Source organism: Eptatretus burgeri, chromosome 9 (assembly GCF_056783735.1).
Source record: "Eptatretus burgeri isolate ZD-2024b chromosome 9, Ebu_testis_v1, whole genome shotgun sequence".
NCBI lineage: Eukaryota > Metazoa > Chordata > Myxini > Myxiniformes > Myxinidae > Eptatretus > Eptatretus burgeri.
The window spans coordinates 46,759,994-46,776,135 of record NC_140969.1 but is presented as its reverse complement, the minus strand read 5'-3'; the positions used below and the strand labels follow the sequence as shown (position 1 = coordinate 46,776,135).

The following is a 16,142-nucleotide window of genomic DNA, read 5'->3' as shown; positions in this document are numbered from 1 at the left end:
TGGCTGTCAAGAGTGGGGTGCGAATCCCGCCACCGCCCGATCGATAACAATGTAACCCGTTTAAAAATAGAACAGCAAATCCATGGCAAAGCTTCTCTGCTGAATTCTATATCTGAAAAGCAAACACAGAGTGCATTTATACGGTTTAAAATGGAGTATACCTATACACAACTTTGATTTCCCCAACCAATTTTTTCTTTAATCTTCACAAGGAAACTGTTTCCCCACAGATAACACAATTACTCCATAATGGGAAACTCTTTTGTAAGGACACTCCAAACAGGCACGCTGCTCGGAATCATTTTCGCTCATTGATTCCATGTCATAACATAACTCCAGATGCTGTATCTGAACTAGTTTCCTCCCTCCCAACCTTAGCAGAAGAACGGAAACAACAGCTATATCTCTATCTCTATCTCACACCATCTCTCTGAAAGGACCGTCTGGCAAACTCCCCCATCTACTTTCTTGAACATCCAGTCATTCAAGCTCCTGGGTCTCACTATCAGACATTATCTTTCTTGGGCAAACCACATTTCAAGGTTGGCCTTAAGCTCGCTGCCTACGCTGCCTACTTTAAGGAGCTGCCTATGAGGCATCCTCCATTATACAAAGTCCTTGGCACACATGAACTTCCATCCACCTACAAGGCCTTAATGCACAGCTTGATAGAGTCCTGCTTTCCCCTCTGGGCTGGTTCCCCTGCAAATATCTTGCTCAGCTTGATGCTCTGAAAACCAAGGCCTTCAAGATCATTAAAATCTCCTGTACTGAAGTTGTCTATGGACCCCTCACTGTCACATCACAGACAGGTCAGTGGTCTCTGTCTTATGCTGCCTCCTTTTTGGTGTTGCACCCTCTACACTTTCCATGCTTTGTCCCCTGCCCCAGGTTTCTGCCAGACACATGCGGTCCACCAGCAATCCCCTTCTGGTGAAACTCAAAATCCATAGTTGCTGCTCACTTGCACTCATTTGGTTCTCATTGATTTCTTCCCCCCCCCCCTCACCTATGGAACCAACTTCCACATTCTCTTCAATCTCATTATTCCCTTCAGGCCTTCAAGACAGCTGTTCACCACCATCTCAGATCGTCCCCCATCCAATACCATTATCTACCCCCCCCCACACCCGTGGTTAACCTGAACTCTCCTTCCTATCCCATCTCTTTCTAAATTTACAGTTTTTCTTCTTGAGAATTTCTCTGTCTCCATCTTGTTCACCCCCTTGCATCCAACTCTACCCCTCACTCTTACTTGCATCCCTTGTTTGTCCAAGACTCCCTCTATTTTGTATCTTAAGCTCAACTGTTGGTGTGTTTACCACCCCCCCCCCCATCCTGTTCATTTCATTTGGTTGCTTCCTGACCCATTCAATGTACTTGCTCTTTCACAAACCTTTGCTTTCTTTACAACAAAAAAAAATTACAATTTGGAAATATATATATATATATATATATATATATATATATATATATATATATATATATATATATATATATATATATATATCAAATGTAGCATTTGGGTGACTTTATTTTACAACCGATGCCGTAGAAGAAGATCGTATCCCATATGAGAGTGCACAATTGTTCGATGCTGCAGCATGTGGAGTGAGCAGTGAGCAAGGGCTTCTTCACCAAGTGGCTTCCCAGTGGAAGGACCACGAGAGGGTTTCTCAACATTTAATGAGCAAAGGGACAGTGATGAAGTTATTGCAGATGATGGAAAGTATGAACAAATGGATGGAAGAAATAAAAGAGGAGGTGGGAGAAATAAAAAGATGGGAGAAAAGATAGGAAAAAAGAAATGAAACAGCAGAACAAATGGATGGAAGAAAAGCTACATAAAAGCAAAGGAGGAATATTAAATAACAGATGAGGGAGAAGTAAGAGCAGTAAAATGGAAATGCCATAGAGTCAGATTGAAATGGATGGTGGAGATGCATTTTTATCATAATGGGTTTCAAGGTGATAAAATAAAGAAATTGATGATAGTTAAAACTTCGTATTAAAATGAAAATGTGAAACCTGAAATAAAATGTACTCAAATATGATATGATTCTTTTTAAGTATGTTTCCATTTGGAATTAACATAATTATATTTGTATAGAAAGATTAACTGTATATTAAAAGTGTAAACAGGTTGAACTTTGCCAGTAAGTTGAATATAACAAGAATTACCTATCATTCCAAAGCCATCGAAAGTAATTTTTATAATAGACACAAACAAGTTGGAATGTGGATTTAAGAAAATGTCCAGATGTATCCACGAAGCTCTAGTCGCTTCAAGATAATATAGTTACGGATTGCAGAATCCGATCTGATGAATGCATCCACACATCCAGGTCCTCAGACAGTTATTTCCTTAAATGCATGTCTAGGATGGACCCATCCCCATGTCTGGTGGGATTATAAATGTGATGCGTTGAGAAGGGTAAAGAATAGATCCCTTCTCTTATGAGAAGCTTTTTTGTTTCTTCAAGACAAACACATTTATGCATGCCATTTCTTTCACAGATGCTGAGACCTGCCTTTTTCCAGTGATGTTGATGCACATTTCTTTCATGGACGCCGAGACCCGCCATTTTTCGATCGGTGTTCGACACCCGCACCACAGACATGGCCTCGTAAGCCACGGGTTGTCACTGTAATGGTGCGCATGTGGGGCGGGGTGAATTTGGGGGGACTCTGTGCCCGCCGAGACGGGCTGCCTGTATAAAAGAGGGGGAGGTCCGTTCTTGGTGTGCGCTAGTGGGTGTGAGCATCACCGACAACACAATTTGTCAGTTTGTCCGTTCTCGTGTGGGAGTGAGCGGCACCACGAGTGAGGCACGGGTCAGTCACCAACGGACCGTGTGGGTCACTGGACGTCACCAGTTTCGTGAAGTGTGAGGAGCTGCCTGCATCGCAGCACCAGGGTCGAAACCCATGACAGACGATCTCGGTGTCCCAAGATGTCGACTGGCATTCAAGGCTGTTGGCGAGTGGGTGAACAGCAAGGCTGGGTGCTGGCGGCGGATAAGACATGCGCACACATTCCAAGACGTTTTCATTTAACGGATGACTTCTCTTTGGTGAGCGAGATGATTCTACTCTCTCCTCCCCCCCCCCCCCACCCGAATGATCTGCTGGGTACCCTTGTCTGTGATTAGTTGTGAAGTAAGTCAACCCCCGATAAGCATCTGCTCTCTGTCTCTTTCCTATCATTTCGATTGATTACTCCTGATTAATTATTTATTTGCTTGCGAATATTTTGATTGCTTTGAATTCACTTATTTACGTAACGGAAATAATAAGTTCTTTTTATTTATTTATTTTCTTATTAATAAATTATTTGTTGACGTTCCAACTTGTCCGTGCTTGTCCTTTCCTTCTATTGATCCAGCATTGTCCGAACCTAGATAGACTGGGAGGTAATTACCACACAATTTGACCAATAATAGTCGGCACACACCAGCGGTTAAAACGCTCGGCCGCCCTAATTAAGATCTCGTGAAGATAAGATTGGTGCTTTGCCGAGGGCACGCTCTCCGTTCAGGTAACCACGTGACCTCCAGTTAAATGGCACAATTAGATGGTGGACACTGGAACTCGTGGTTAACTGGGTGGCGTTCGTGGTTCTAAATCAACCCACCATACCACAACCTTAATTGTGAGCGGTGGCCCCAGGTCTGGCTCTTCCGGGGACAAATGGGGATTAATCCCCCTGAGTAACAAACTGGTGTCTCGGTACCCATGGCTGTAACAATATCTTCCCAGTTTTGGGAGAAGCAGACGACATATGATGGAAACTTGTTTTAGTGATCATTAGAGTTGGCGTTTGACGTCATTCTAGCATTCTGTGCGTTTTGTGTGTTTGGACAGGTTTAACATGTCTGGATTTGAAATATGTGTTGCAACCATTCAAGCAGGAGCTATCTAGGAAGACTGAAGATAGGCTTTGCCTGGAGGATGTCAAGACCGACAAACTGGCGCCAGTGCCAGAGATGATAAAAAAAACTGTCTTAGACTGAAAACTATATAAGGACCAAGATTTTCCATTTGTATTTGAGATTTTTGGAATGTGTTTGTCTGTTCAGAACCTCCTATGCGTGCATATTAAATGTGTCTTGTATGTGAATAAATGTTCTAAATTGTACTGAAGTGTAACTGTATCTACAATAGGAAACGACTGTACTTACTGTAGCAAAGATAATTGGATGGGAATTGATTTTGAAAATAAAATTGAATCAAATGGAAAGCAAATGGCTGAAATATATGTGACAGTGGGCCAAGTTATGGAAGACCAGGGGGATATAAAAACAAAGTGTGAACATCTTGCCAGTGATGTTAGGGGAACGAAGATTAAGCAGAGGAAATAAAAATAGGAGCACGGGTCCTGAAGCTCATCTGGATCAGGAGCACAACGGTAAATGACGCCATAAAATATTGAAATTTTGCTCATGCACAGAATCTGGTCACGTGATTGGTTGAATGGGAGCCCTTGATGCTGATTGCAGCTCTTTTTTAAAAAAAAAAAAAAAATTATTATTCCTACAGGTTACAGGTCATGTTTTGGGCAGGATTTTTTTTCGCGTTTTCAGCCCGATTTTAACCAGTGAATGAGCGCAGATTTTGATGTGGTTAATACACCTTCGTTAGGCATCAGATCTGAAGCGTGTGGCCAAGTTTCATCAAAATTGTGTGTTTAGTTCAAGCAATAATGACTGAAGTGTTTAAAGACTCACTCACTGACTTACCGACGGACACAATTCAGAAGAAGATGGAAACTGGATGGAGGGAAAGAAAAGACATGTCCGGTGTTAGAAAAGAGTGTGAAAAGAGGAATAAAGAAGTGTTAAAGAAGATATTGGAGCAAATATGAGTGTGGAATTGCTAAAGGAATTGCAAGAATTTAATGGTGAAGTGAATGAGGATGGACAAATAATATGGTGTCTTGTGCACGAGTCACTGCAGGAACAAGATGGAAAGCTGGAGAAGGTGGAGGAGAAGTGAAATTATATGATGGAGAGGTAAGAGCACACACTGGGGCCTCCACCGAGTAAGATGCATCGTGTTTGAAAATTATTGAGTGTATGACAGACAGGTATGAATGTTCAAGGTGAGTTGTATAAGTGAAAGGGGGATGCCAGGGGGAAAAAAAAACAAATGAATGGGGAATGGTAGATTTGTGAGGATTGGAGAAGAAGACGAGCTGGCTGTGCTGGGCCTCGGTCCTAGGAGATATGAACATTTATCTTTGACTGTAAATAATAATAATAGTAATGAGAAAATTAGTATAAATTGAAATAATAAATAGTAATGTAAACCAGAGTAACTAAAGCACAGGATGCTATAATGAAGCAAAACTATAAAAGGTTTGTAGAAATGGTCAAAGTGAAATGATGCCATTGATTTGCACACTGTAGAGCTCATACCTTCTGGAACACTTGACCAGGATTGTAGTTCAAAGCTTGCCGTCCACAGCCTCGGTAGAAAATTTTGCAACAAGAATCAGGAGGTGCCATCAACTCTGTTTCCATCCAATCCATAAAGTTACGAACACCACAGCAGTGCTTCTGTATTGGAAATTAGAATTGCCATACATTCGTGCAGTATGTGGTCCTTCTGAAGGTAGCACTTTTAATGGAGTATTGTGAATATTTCCTGAGAACTACCTAATCCCACCTGGGACTTTCTCCAAGGAGTGCCTTGGCAGTTTGCCAATAAATGGCTTTTAATGCCGGTGGAGGTTGACTGATACTGTCTTTAGCAGTGCTGCACCTGATGCAGATTTAAGCAGTGGGCACTTCTGTCTTTTTAACATGCTGCAACTAAAAGATGGAAGTAAGTGTTTTAACTGTAATTTATTTCCCGGCTGCAGAAATCCTTGTAAACTTTGAAATGCATGCCAAAATTGGGTAGATGCGTGGCAGGCGCTCCCGATTAGAACCCTTGCAGCAGTTTCTGGTGCAATACAACAGCTCATAGTTATCTTTCCAGTTGGGAAGCACTTATCAACATTCATGCTAAATATCTATATATTACTAAAACTCATCTTGTACAGATGTATGCATGTATGTTCCTGAAATACAGCCAAAACGGGACACGATAGTGCAAAAATTTTTGGCCCACCTTATTCATCATTCTCCTGCGGTGTGCAGTATCAAGTTTCGTTCAAATCGGGCAACAAAAAAAAATTATAAAATCAATTCCCGATTCAATCAAGTACTCTTTGGGATTATTTGATCAATGCAAACAACCTCAGCGGTATAGTTCGCTGGAGCTATCTTTTTTTTTTTCTTGTAATGATTTATTTTAAAATCTCAAACATTTAGTATAGACAAAGAACAATGTATTTTTACGCATTAAATAAACATGTCCATTTTGATCTAATACTTCCGTGTTCAAAAATAAATAAAATTTGTTCAGAAGATTACGCACAATAATTTCTTCGACTTTCTTTTCTCCGTTTTTTTTTCACATTGACGTGCAAGATTTTTTTTTTATCAACCGCTATCACAACGGGAACCCAACGGGTTCACGGGTCGTCGAATCCTCACTATAATTCATGGATGTGTGCGTGTTTGTTTGGCGGGCGGTGACTCCGATAGTTCTGGGCCAATTCCATCCAGACTTGCTACATAACCCCAATTCATGTATGGGGGTGTTTTTACCTTTGTTGGTGGTCTTGGGGGGGGGGGGAGTTGAGGGAGGGAGGATGCAAATTCTCTATGTAAATGTGTATCGTATAGCGCCACCTCCAGGTGGGGGAGGGTATTACAAGTCTCCATTTACAGTGCAGTATTCCTGTCCACACGTTTTTCAGTGCAGTGAGGTGTTTTGAATTATAAGCAGAAGGTATGTTTTTGCTTCATGCACCTAACTTCGGTTTAAAAAATTTTTCCCGACACAGCTGTCAGTTGCTTCCACACCACCCAAATAAAGGTATGTGTCAGAAGAACGTGTTGCATGCCTGGAACAAGATCGCCCATTTGATGGGTACTCTGCTAGTCGATTATAATGTAAGAGGGGAAAAGCCCATCCACACCAAAATGACTGGTGCACAAAACTCAACACAACACAGAGTTTACAGTTAATATAATACAAAGTTATGAATTATGTCCGATGAATGATTTGCAATGAAAAATACAGTCCAAGAAACGAGACTTTCCCTGAGGAGGATTAGCAGTGAGGGGAGCAATTCGTCAGAACATTGCACATTGGAAAGTAACAGGAGGGTAAGGTAGACTTAGGCACCCACCACCCCAACATGACAGTAAGGCTATCTTTAGCATCGTGACACACACACACACACACACACACACACACACTTTTATTACTATAGCTATTACATAATTACATTACAGGTACCTTAAATAATGTTACATTGCTCATGCATCCAATGGATGATCTGTTTGTGCGCCATCATTCCCACGGCAGAGAACGATTGGATGCGATATTTCCCGGAGCATTTGAGGGGTTACAAGGTTAAACACATCCCTGACAGCATACTAGCCTACATCCGTTCTTGAGTTGCTGTGATCACACATTTGCAATGGGTCTGAAAAAAACAGAAAATCTGTGAGTATTTTACTGAGATGACAAATTGTGGACACCCTGTATGATCAGTTTATGATAACTTACATTTTTATTCAAAATAAAAACATTTAATTACATTCAAATTATCTTACCTCCTCTTGAATCATGTCCCAGGCCAGCATGTAGGTGAACTTGCTTTCTTTCACATAACTTTTCATGCTTATTCTCAAGCTCAAAATATCTCCAGCTGTTAATCCATTCTGACAAGGCAAGTATCAGATGTGTTGAGAAAAAAGTTAATCCAAATTATTTATATCTTTTTCACTCATGTTCACATTGTTATATATACACACATTCATTTTTTTAAGGCTCTGCTAGCTAAACGGTTGCATCGATTCTACCTATTAGGCACGAGCTAAGTACAGCTACATCTCCATAGGATTGTACTGCAGCCAACACCAGGAAGAGAATTAAATTCTAAATTTCATATGCCAATCCATCCCAAAGAGGGATCATCCTTGGAAACGTGTTTCGAGCTTGTTAGCCCTCGTCAGTGTGGAGCAGAAGCTCCTCCATGGAGCTTGTTGGTCCTCGTCAGTTTGGAATAGAAACTCTTCCCTCATGGGTCCTTCAATAGGTGGAGCCTCTGTAACTGTTTGGCCAGAAGTCTTTTTTAATTTAAATAGTTCCTGGCTGCTCCCACAACTGTTTTGTGTACCATGACAGGTTAATGTGTGGGAGGCATTTCCTGTTGGTCACAATGCATGCAGCAATAGCTGATGTGGAACTTGCTTCCTGGTAACCACTACAGTAGGGAAAGAATACTGGTTCTGGCTCACTTTTCCCCATGTAAATGAATGGGGGATTTTCAGCCATGAAATTTTTCTTTTTTTTCCCCTAAAAAAATAAATCCCCTTTTTAGCCCAAGGTATATTTATTTGTCTCCCCTTTTAACCTGGAGCCTGGTGTTGGCTTAGTGGTTAGGGTGGCGGCTTGGGATCCCAGGGTCCTGAGTTCAAGCCCCGTTGGCTGCTGAATTAACACCAGGGGGTTGACTCAGCCTGTCATCCTTCCGAGGTCGGCGAAATGAGTGCCAGTGTACTGGTCCCGGTGTATGCCCCGGTTAGAATAGGTGTACCATATCCCTGTGTGTCGTAAGAGGCGACCAGGGTTGGCGTCAGGAAGGGCATCCGGCCATAAAACATTGCCTCAAGAAAAAGCCAAACCCCTGCACAGCAGGGAAAAATGGCTGTAAAAACGGTCATTTTTTAATTTCCCCTTTTAACCTAGGGGCCCTCTTCAAATAGCCCATACAACAAGATAAAGATTTGTTAAAGGTGAGTCTAAAGAAATATCTGAAACGTCGAAGCCTCGGGGCACTCTTTATCAAATAACCCATACAACAAGATAAAGATTTGTTAAAGGTGATTCTAAAGAAATATCTGAAACATCTAAGCCCCGGACACTCTTTATCAAATAACCCATACAACAAGATAAAGATTTGTTAAAGGTGATTCGGAAGAAATATCTGAAACGTCTAAGCCTCGGGGCACTCTTTATCAAATAACCAATGCATATTGTTTAGCTCACTCATTGAACCTATAAACATTTGTTCATTCTCAAATTCCTTCAATAGTTTAATTTTCTTTGCACAATAATCCCCATCTAAAATATTGAAAAACAAAACATTTGAATCTTTATATTTTTAAGATACCCCTTTTGTGCCATTACGAAATGATAAACTTCTCTTAATGATCTCATCTGGCCACCTCCTGAGTTGCATATCATTTTGATATTGTAGTAAATTATTTTTCCATTGTTCAATTGATAACCATCAAATTTTTCAGTCCATTCAAACATATTTATTATTTTCTTTACATCCTCTAACTTATTGGTTTTTAAATTGATTCGCATATTTGTTTTATTTACCTTTGTTTTAGATATCTTTTCAACAAGACTTATTTGATATTTTTCACATTCATTATGTTTTCCATTTATATACCAAGACTGAGATTTTCTCCACTCTTTAGTTTGACTAATACTTGGTTCGACCATTTATATATTGTGAAAAACGCGGCGGTAGCCCTTAAAAACCCTAACCCATCTTCCCATCGTTAAAACTTGTGTCCATATGGAACACAATCTATTCTATTCACTCTATCATACAATACCCATATGGAACACAATCTATTTTATACACTCTATCATACAATATCCATATGGAACACAATCTATTCCATTATCTAAAATAAATCTCTTATCATCAAAGGCCCCTAATGCCTTTTTATTTACTTCTTCACTATATATCTTATGTTTATAACTTCTTATTGTATTCATTTTCCTATATTCTTCTTTCTTATTCATCAAACAATTATAATAATTTCTAAAAGTTATTGATTTCTTTATTACATATTTCTTTATTCCCTTTAACCTTTTATCAATCTGATCACCATACTTATAAGCATATGCCTTTGCTCTCAATCCAATAAACTCACTCATTACTTTTCCACCCAACTCATCCTTAAACTTACCAATAACCTTTTCATTCTTTTTTGAAAATAACTCACTCTTCTTACTAAAATTACTTGTATCATATACTCCAATGTTTTTCTTCATATCTTTATAAACATCATCAGTTTTTATATCTAGAATAAAACTATCAGTGTCCATATACAACAATGAAACATTTTCACCATACTCTTTCTTTAAATCATTATATAAATAATCATACATCAATATCTTTGATAAATCAAGAACTGCTGTTCCAATATAAATTGGTTTATCCATGACAATACTTTCCTTTTTCATATGAATAGCAGAAAAGTTCTCTGAAAAAACCTCTTCTCTCTCAAAACTTGGTTTATTTATCAATCTAAAAGCTTCTTTCCAAGATGTTGCAAATCTAATGTTTTGCCTGTTTCTAACATTCTCCATTGTCTTTCCAAAGACAGCATTATTCATCAATTTATAGAATTCCCCTTCAAATTTTACTTTTGTATTTGTTCTCATATCTGTATTGAATTTAATATACTTTTTCATCCAAGGACTTTGTTTAAATTTTAAAACTCTATGAATTTTAGCTACTCTCAACCCAGCAGATAAATATTGTCTCAAGTTCCTTTGATGCAAAACATATCCCTCTTTATCATAGAATGTTGTTAATAACTTTTCTGTTGATTTGCCTTTAATATTAAAACTTTTATGATAATCACTGAACCATTCTTTCTTTGGGGTTTCTTTCTCACATGCAAAAGGAAGGTCTTTATGCTTATTATGAAGATCACTCGGGTACTTCAAATCAACTTCAAAATAATAACCTTCTTCTTTGTCATTCAATTTCTCTTGAGAAGAAATAACAATATTCATCAAAGCCTTTTCATAATCCTTTTCTTCCACCCACTCTAATTTACCATAAGGCAGAGATTGAGACATTGCCCATCCATACAAATTATTAGCATCAAAGTACATCAAATAATTACTATCTTTTTCACTCTCATAATTTGGAAGATATTTATTATTTGCTTTAGCATATCTTTTTGAACATACTTGTGATATTCCACCTCTCTTAGACTTCTCAATCATCAAAAGCATATCTACATCACTGACTAAATCTATATCTTGTTTTGTCATTTTCAACATTGCACTCCAAGCTAAACCAGGAGCTGTGAAATAGTGGGCAGGATCTAATCCATAACAATTTTTATTATGACAGAGTGATCTAAAAGCTTCAAACACATCAGCTAACAATAAAACATCTGTTTTTAGATACAAATCATGATATTCTCCAAGGTTCTTTATCTTAAATATTTTCCAAATTTCTTGTGCGTGTTTATATTCCTTATCACTTATCTCTTCTTCATAAAGGTTATTATAGAAACTTTCTTTTGAAGGAAGTTGTGTTTCTTTAAATCTCATAAATGAATCCATATAACCATAAGGATAAATTCCCTTACTTGTAAGAATTTTCTCTTTACTTTGAATTTCATTCCTTGTTTCAATTTCCTCTCTAGTTAGAATTCCCTCTTTAATCAGAATTTCATCTATAATCAGAATTTCCTCTTTAGTTAGAATTTCATTCTTTGTTCGAATTTTCTGTATAATTAGAATTTCATCTTCAGTAAGAATTTCTTCATTCATTTCCTCATTAATTAGAATTTCCTCTTTACTTTGAATTCTCTCTTTAATCTGAATTTCCTCTTTAGTTAGAATTTCCTCTTTTGGAAAGAATGAATTAAGATTTGGAAAAGAGCCCGTGGAGCTTAGATTTGATGCGAGGTTGGCTAGTGGCGTTCCCATAAACTTGTAAGAATCAAGAAACCTTATACGAGTTATAGGTTTTGTGAATATCATTTTTGTAAATGAAATATACTTTTGACTTGTGTTTGTTATGGCAGAAATATTCCCTGGTGTTTTTGAAAGTTCATTTATAAATAGATGTGTATCATAGTTGGCGCTGTTGTGAAGAAAGACTGGAATAAAAGAAGGTAATTTATAATTAAGATTACAACAGGAATGAGCGGGGCCTCTATATTTACCAGTAAGATGACAATGATCCCTAACTTTAGACTCCTCAATTTCCTCCTCACAAATATGACAGATATTGTTCTTTCTAAATTCTAATTTTTCTTCTATGGTTAATTTCATCGGTTCATTTGTTTCTTTCATTAATTTACTTAGTCTTATACAATCCTTTTCTAATCGTTTTACAAACTCTTGTGAAGCATTTTTTCCACTATACTGTTCAAGTTTATTATACTTTTCTCCAACAGATGATTTGATATAATAACAGAAACCACAAGGAATATGTTTTTGATATTTATTTGTATATGGTTCTTTTGGATTAGGAGAAGCAGTATTTATCTTTTTAAGGATACATTCAAAATCAGCGTATATCACAAATGGGTGCATGATAGATTTATTATAATCTTCAAAAGAAATCTTTTCACCAGGTTTAGGCATTGTAATTACAGCTGATTTATGATTACTACAATATTTTGAATGTTGTTCTAATCGTTCTTTTGCATGAAATGAATTAAGACATCGCTTACAAGGATATATTTTGTTTGCTGTTCTGAATACCTGAGAAGAGATTAATCTTGATAAATTATTGATGTATGTGTAATGTGAATTCTTTCCAACACTAAAATATAAAAGATCAATGTGTGTTTCTTCATTTTTATAGTTTTTTGAAATTTTTAATATTTGAACTTTGTTTGTATCCGTTAATCCATATACATTAATAGAAAGATTATTCTTTTTCTCAAATTTAGGAATATCTGTTAGTGGCATTGGGAAATTAAAATCTTTAATGTCCAAGGTATTCTCATATTTCATATATTGTTTTACTCTTTCTGAATTACATTTTGGTGGATGTAAGTGAGCAAGAACAGACCAGAGAAAACATTTATTATCATTATTCTTAATATTAACAACTGCCTTCTTTCGTTTTATTTCTTTTGGTAATTCAATATAAGAAGAAGCTTTAAGAGGGTTTGATTTTAGAATGTGTATATCTAAAAGGATGATTTTTTTAATATTGAATCCACTTCCTACCACTGTATTATCAACATCCTCCTCTTGTCTTGATAGTTCTTCATAAACCCCACTATTCAAAAAATCTTGAAATGATGTTATAAAATGAAGATCTGTCCTCATATAAGGAGTTTGTTCTTCATCTTGTCTTTTCATATTCATTTTCACTCCCATATAAAACTTTAAAGTTTTCATTTCTTTTAATGTCTTTTTAATAAATTTTTCAACATCAGGTTTCACTATTTCAATTGATTCAACTATTGATGATGGACCGGGTTCTCCAAATTGAAAAATCCTTATTTTTATATGCCCTTTAAATGCCCCATCAGTGTTTTCAATATAATAGTCTCCCTTTACTTTAAACTCATTTTTCTTGTGTTTTTGTGATTGAAGATGCCTATTATAACTACTCTTCAAAACATCCTTTGAGCAGGTATCACAATGTTTTCTTTCCAACTCAAGAGGGGATATTTTGTGAAATAGATTAAATGTGTGTTTGTTGGTTCGGAGGTGTTTTCTATAATGTTTATATTCGTGATTACAAACATCGCAGTATGTTGTATTCACCATATTTATATAATAAAACTTTGCTTAAACTAAAATTTTCTTGATGAAAATTTCGTTTATTTTACAGGTGAATCTGTGCTTAAACTAAAATTTTCTTGATGAAAATTTCGTTTATTTTACAGGTGAATCTGTGCTTAAACTAAAATTTTCTTGGTGAAAATTTCGTTTATTTTACAGGTGAATCTGTGCTTAAACTAAAATTTTCTTGATGAAAATTTCGTTTATTTTACAGGTGAATCTGTGCTTAAACTAAAATTTTCTTGATGAAAATTTTGTTTATTTTACAGGTGAATCTGTGCTTAAAACCATTTTATCCTCCAACTTTTTCACTTAATAAATACAATGTTTCAAGACACAAAAGACAAGTTTCAATCAATCTCTTCATTTGTTAAAGATGCTGAGAAATATGTCAAGGATGTAAAATTGAACAAAGATAAATATAACAACTATTGGATAAAAACAATTATGGTGGATATGATGAGTTCTTCAATTTACTTCAGTGGAAGGGCTTTTAGTATACCTGGAAGAACATCAATTAAGGTATCTCTAACAAAAGTTTCTCCTCTCCTTCTGGCAATATATTCAAAACCAGAAAAAGCAATGAAACAAGAAAAGGTATCAAAAAATAAAAACCTTATGGATGAAGCTTTAGAAAGAAAAGATAAGACCATCTGTAATATGCAAGGAGAAATTTGTATTTTTTTCAACAACCCTAAAGATATTAATCCTGATGAAATAAAGGATGTTAATATATCAGGTGAAATGACATTTCGTTCAATTGTAGTTAAGGATCATTTTAAAATTACATTTAATATAAAAAATGTAGCAGTTGAATCTGTTAATGAAAAAATGTATATCGATATCGATGGTAATGTTTTTTTCTACTAATTAAATGAGCCAATATTCAACTGAAGATTTTGAAGATTATGAGAGTGATTATGATACCGAGAGTTTGCATTCAAACGATAGTTATGACACCGAGAGTTTGTGTTCAAATGATAGTTATGAAAGTATAGATGATTCTGAAAGTATCGAAGATGATATCGAAGATGAATTTCAGTTTAAGTAAAGTTTTACTTTATAAATATGAATAGTTTACTCGATTTTGAGCCTCTTGAATTCCATGATTCTCCATATGACAAATTTGAGAATTGTCCTGCGTGTGAAAGACGGGGATTAAACACAGAGTCAAAAGCCTATAAACAATGTATATTCTGTGATTATCTTCTAATTAATGATAATCAAAAATATAAAAAGGAAAATAATTCTTTTAGATTTACACCAAAAATGAATTACTTTACAAGATTGATTAGAGAAATGAATGTAAAGTACGAGGGTGAGAACACACCTTTCCTTACAAGGGAAGAAACTGAACGTATTAGAGAAATGTTCAAAGGATTGTTGTTATATATTATTCATGGATGTGATTTTCAGGGAAATATCAACACAAGATATTGCATAAATAAAATAATGGATTATCTTGAAATTAAACCTGAACTTAGGATAAAATATAGAATTTCGAAAAAGCCAATAATAAATTAAATAACCTGTTTTCCAAATATATAAATGAATGATTTTTTACCCATTTGGGAAAATAAGATAAAATTTGACAACCATAAAAATCTCCCAAATTCATTAAGATGCCTCATAGTTGGTTCAAGTGGATGTGGAAAAACCTGCTTACTTTTAAAGATGCTCCTCACTCCCAACTTTTTAGATTATGATAATTTAATAATTTTCACAAAGTCGAGTTTTCAACCAGAGTATCAACTACTCTCACAAGGTTTTAATGCTGGTCTTCAAAAAGAAGATATAATCGGTTTATTTAAACTTCAAAAAAACCTAAATGATTTTAACATTGAAGATATAATACAACTATTTTGTGATACACAAAGATGTAAAAAGAAATCAAAACCGATAACTTGTATTCTGAGTGATAATACGGATGATATACCGTCTCCCCAAGATTTGGATAAATCCAAAAAGAACCTCGTTATCTTTGATGATTGTGTTAATGAGAGAAACCAAACGGTAATGGACAGCGACTACACAAGAGGGAGACATTCTTCTTGTAATTGTATTTATCTTAGTCAATCGTACTTTCAACTTCCTCGTCGTTCCATCAGAAACAATGCTAATACTTTTATTTTATTCAAGTTAAATTCAATAGATATAAACAATTTTTGGAGAGACAATTGTTCTACATTATGTAGTAAAAAGGAATTTGGGGATTACATGAAACACACGACTGAAAAATATAAATATATTGTTGTGAAACAAGATGAGATATTAAATGATATTTTTCAATAAATAAATGGATGCGAAAGAAAGAGCAAGAAGATTTAGGGAACATCAAGAGTTGGTTTCAAAAGTTGTAAAACAGCAGGAAGACATAAAGAAGAAACGCAGACAGAAACTAATGGGCGAAGAAGCATTTGAAAGAAAACAAGAGAAATTTTTTAAACCACTTTTAAAAACTTCCCAAGAAAAAATGAAAGATGTTTCCACAGTTCCCACAGTAG

General features: G+C 36.0%; 1 protein-coding gene across 5 annotated transcripts in view; it reads right to left on the bottom strand.

Moving 5' to 3' along the window:
- The window catches only part of LOC147020068 (tetraspanin-12-like), a 153,498-nt gene that overhangs the window by 108,917 nt on the left and 28,439 nt on the right, over positions 1-16,142 (bottom strand). For 3 of the 5 annotated variants that reach the window (XM_085895065.1, XM_085895062.1, XM_085895063.1), the window contains exons 5-6: positions 7,674-7,781; positions 5,418-5,558 (exon numbers count right to left, since the gene is read on the bottom strand). In XM_085895065.1, coding sequence (XP_085751191.1) covers positions 5,418-5,558; positions 7,674-7,781 — 249 coding nt within the window. Of the gene's footprint in view, positions 113-3,108; positions 5,217-5,417; positions 5,559-7,673; positions 7,782-16,142 lie in introns of those variants that run through there. The other 2 variants (XM_085895066.1, XM_085895064.1) reach the window with 2 other exon arrangements.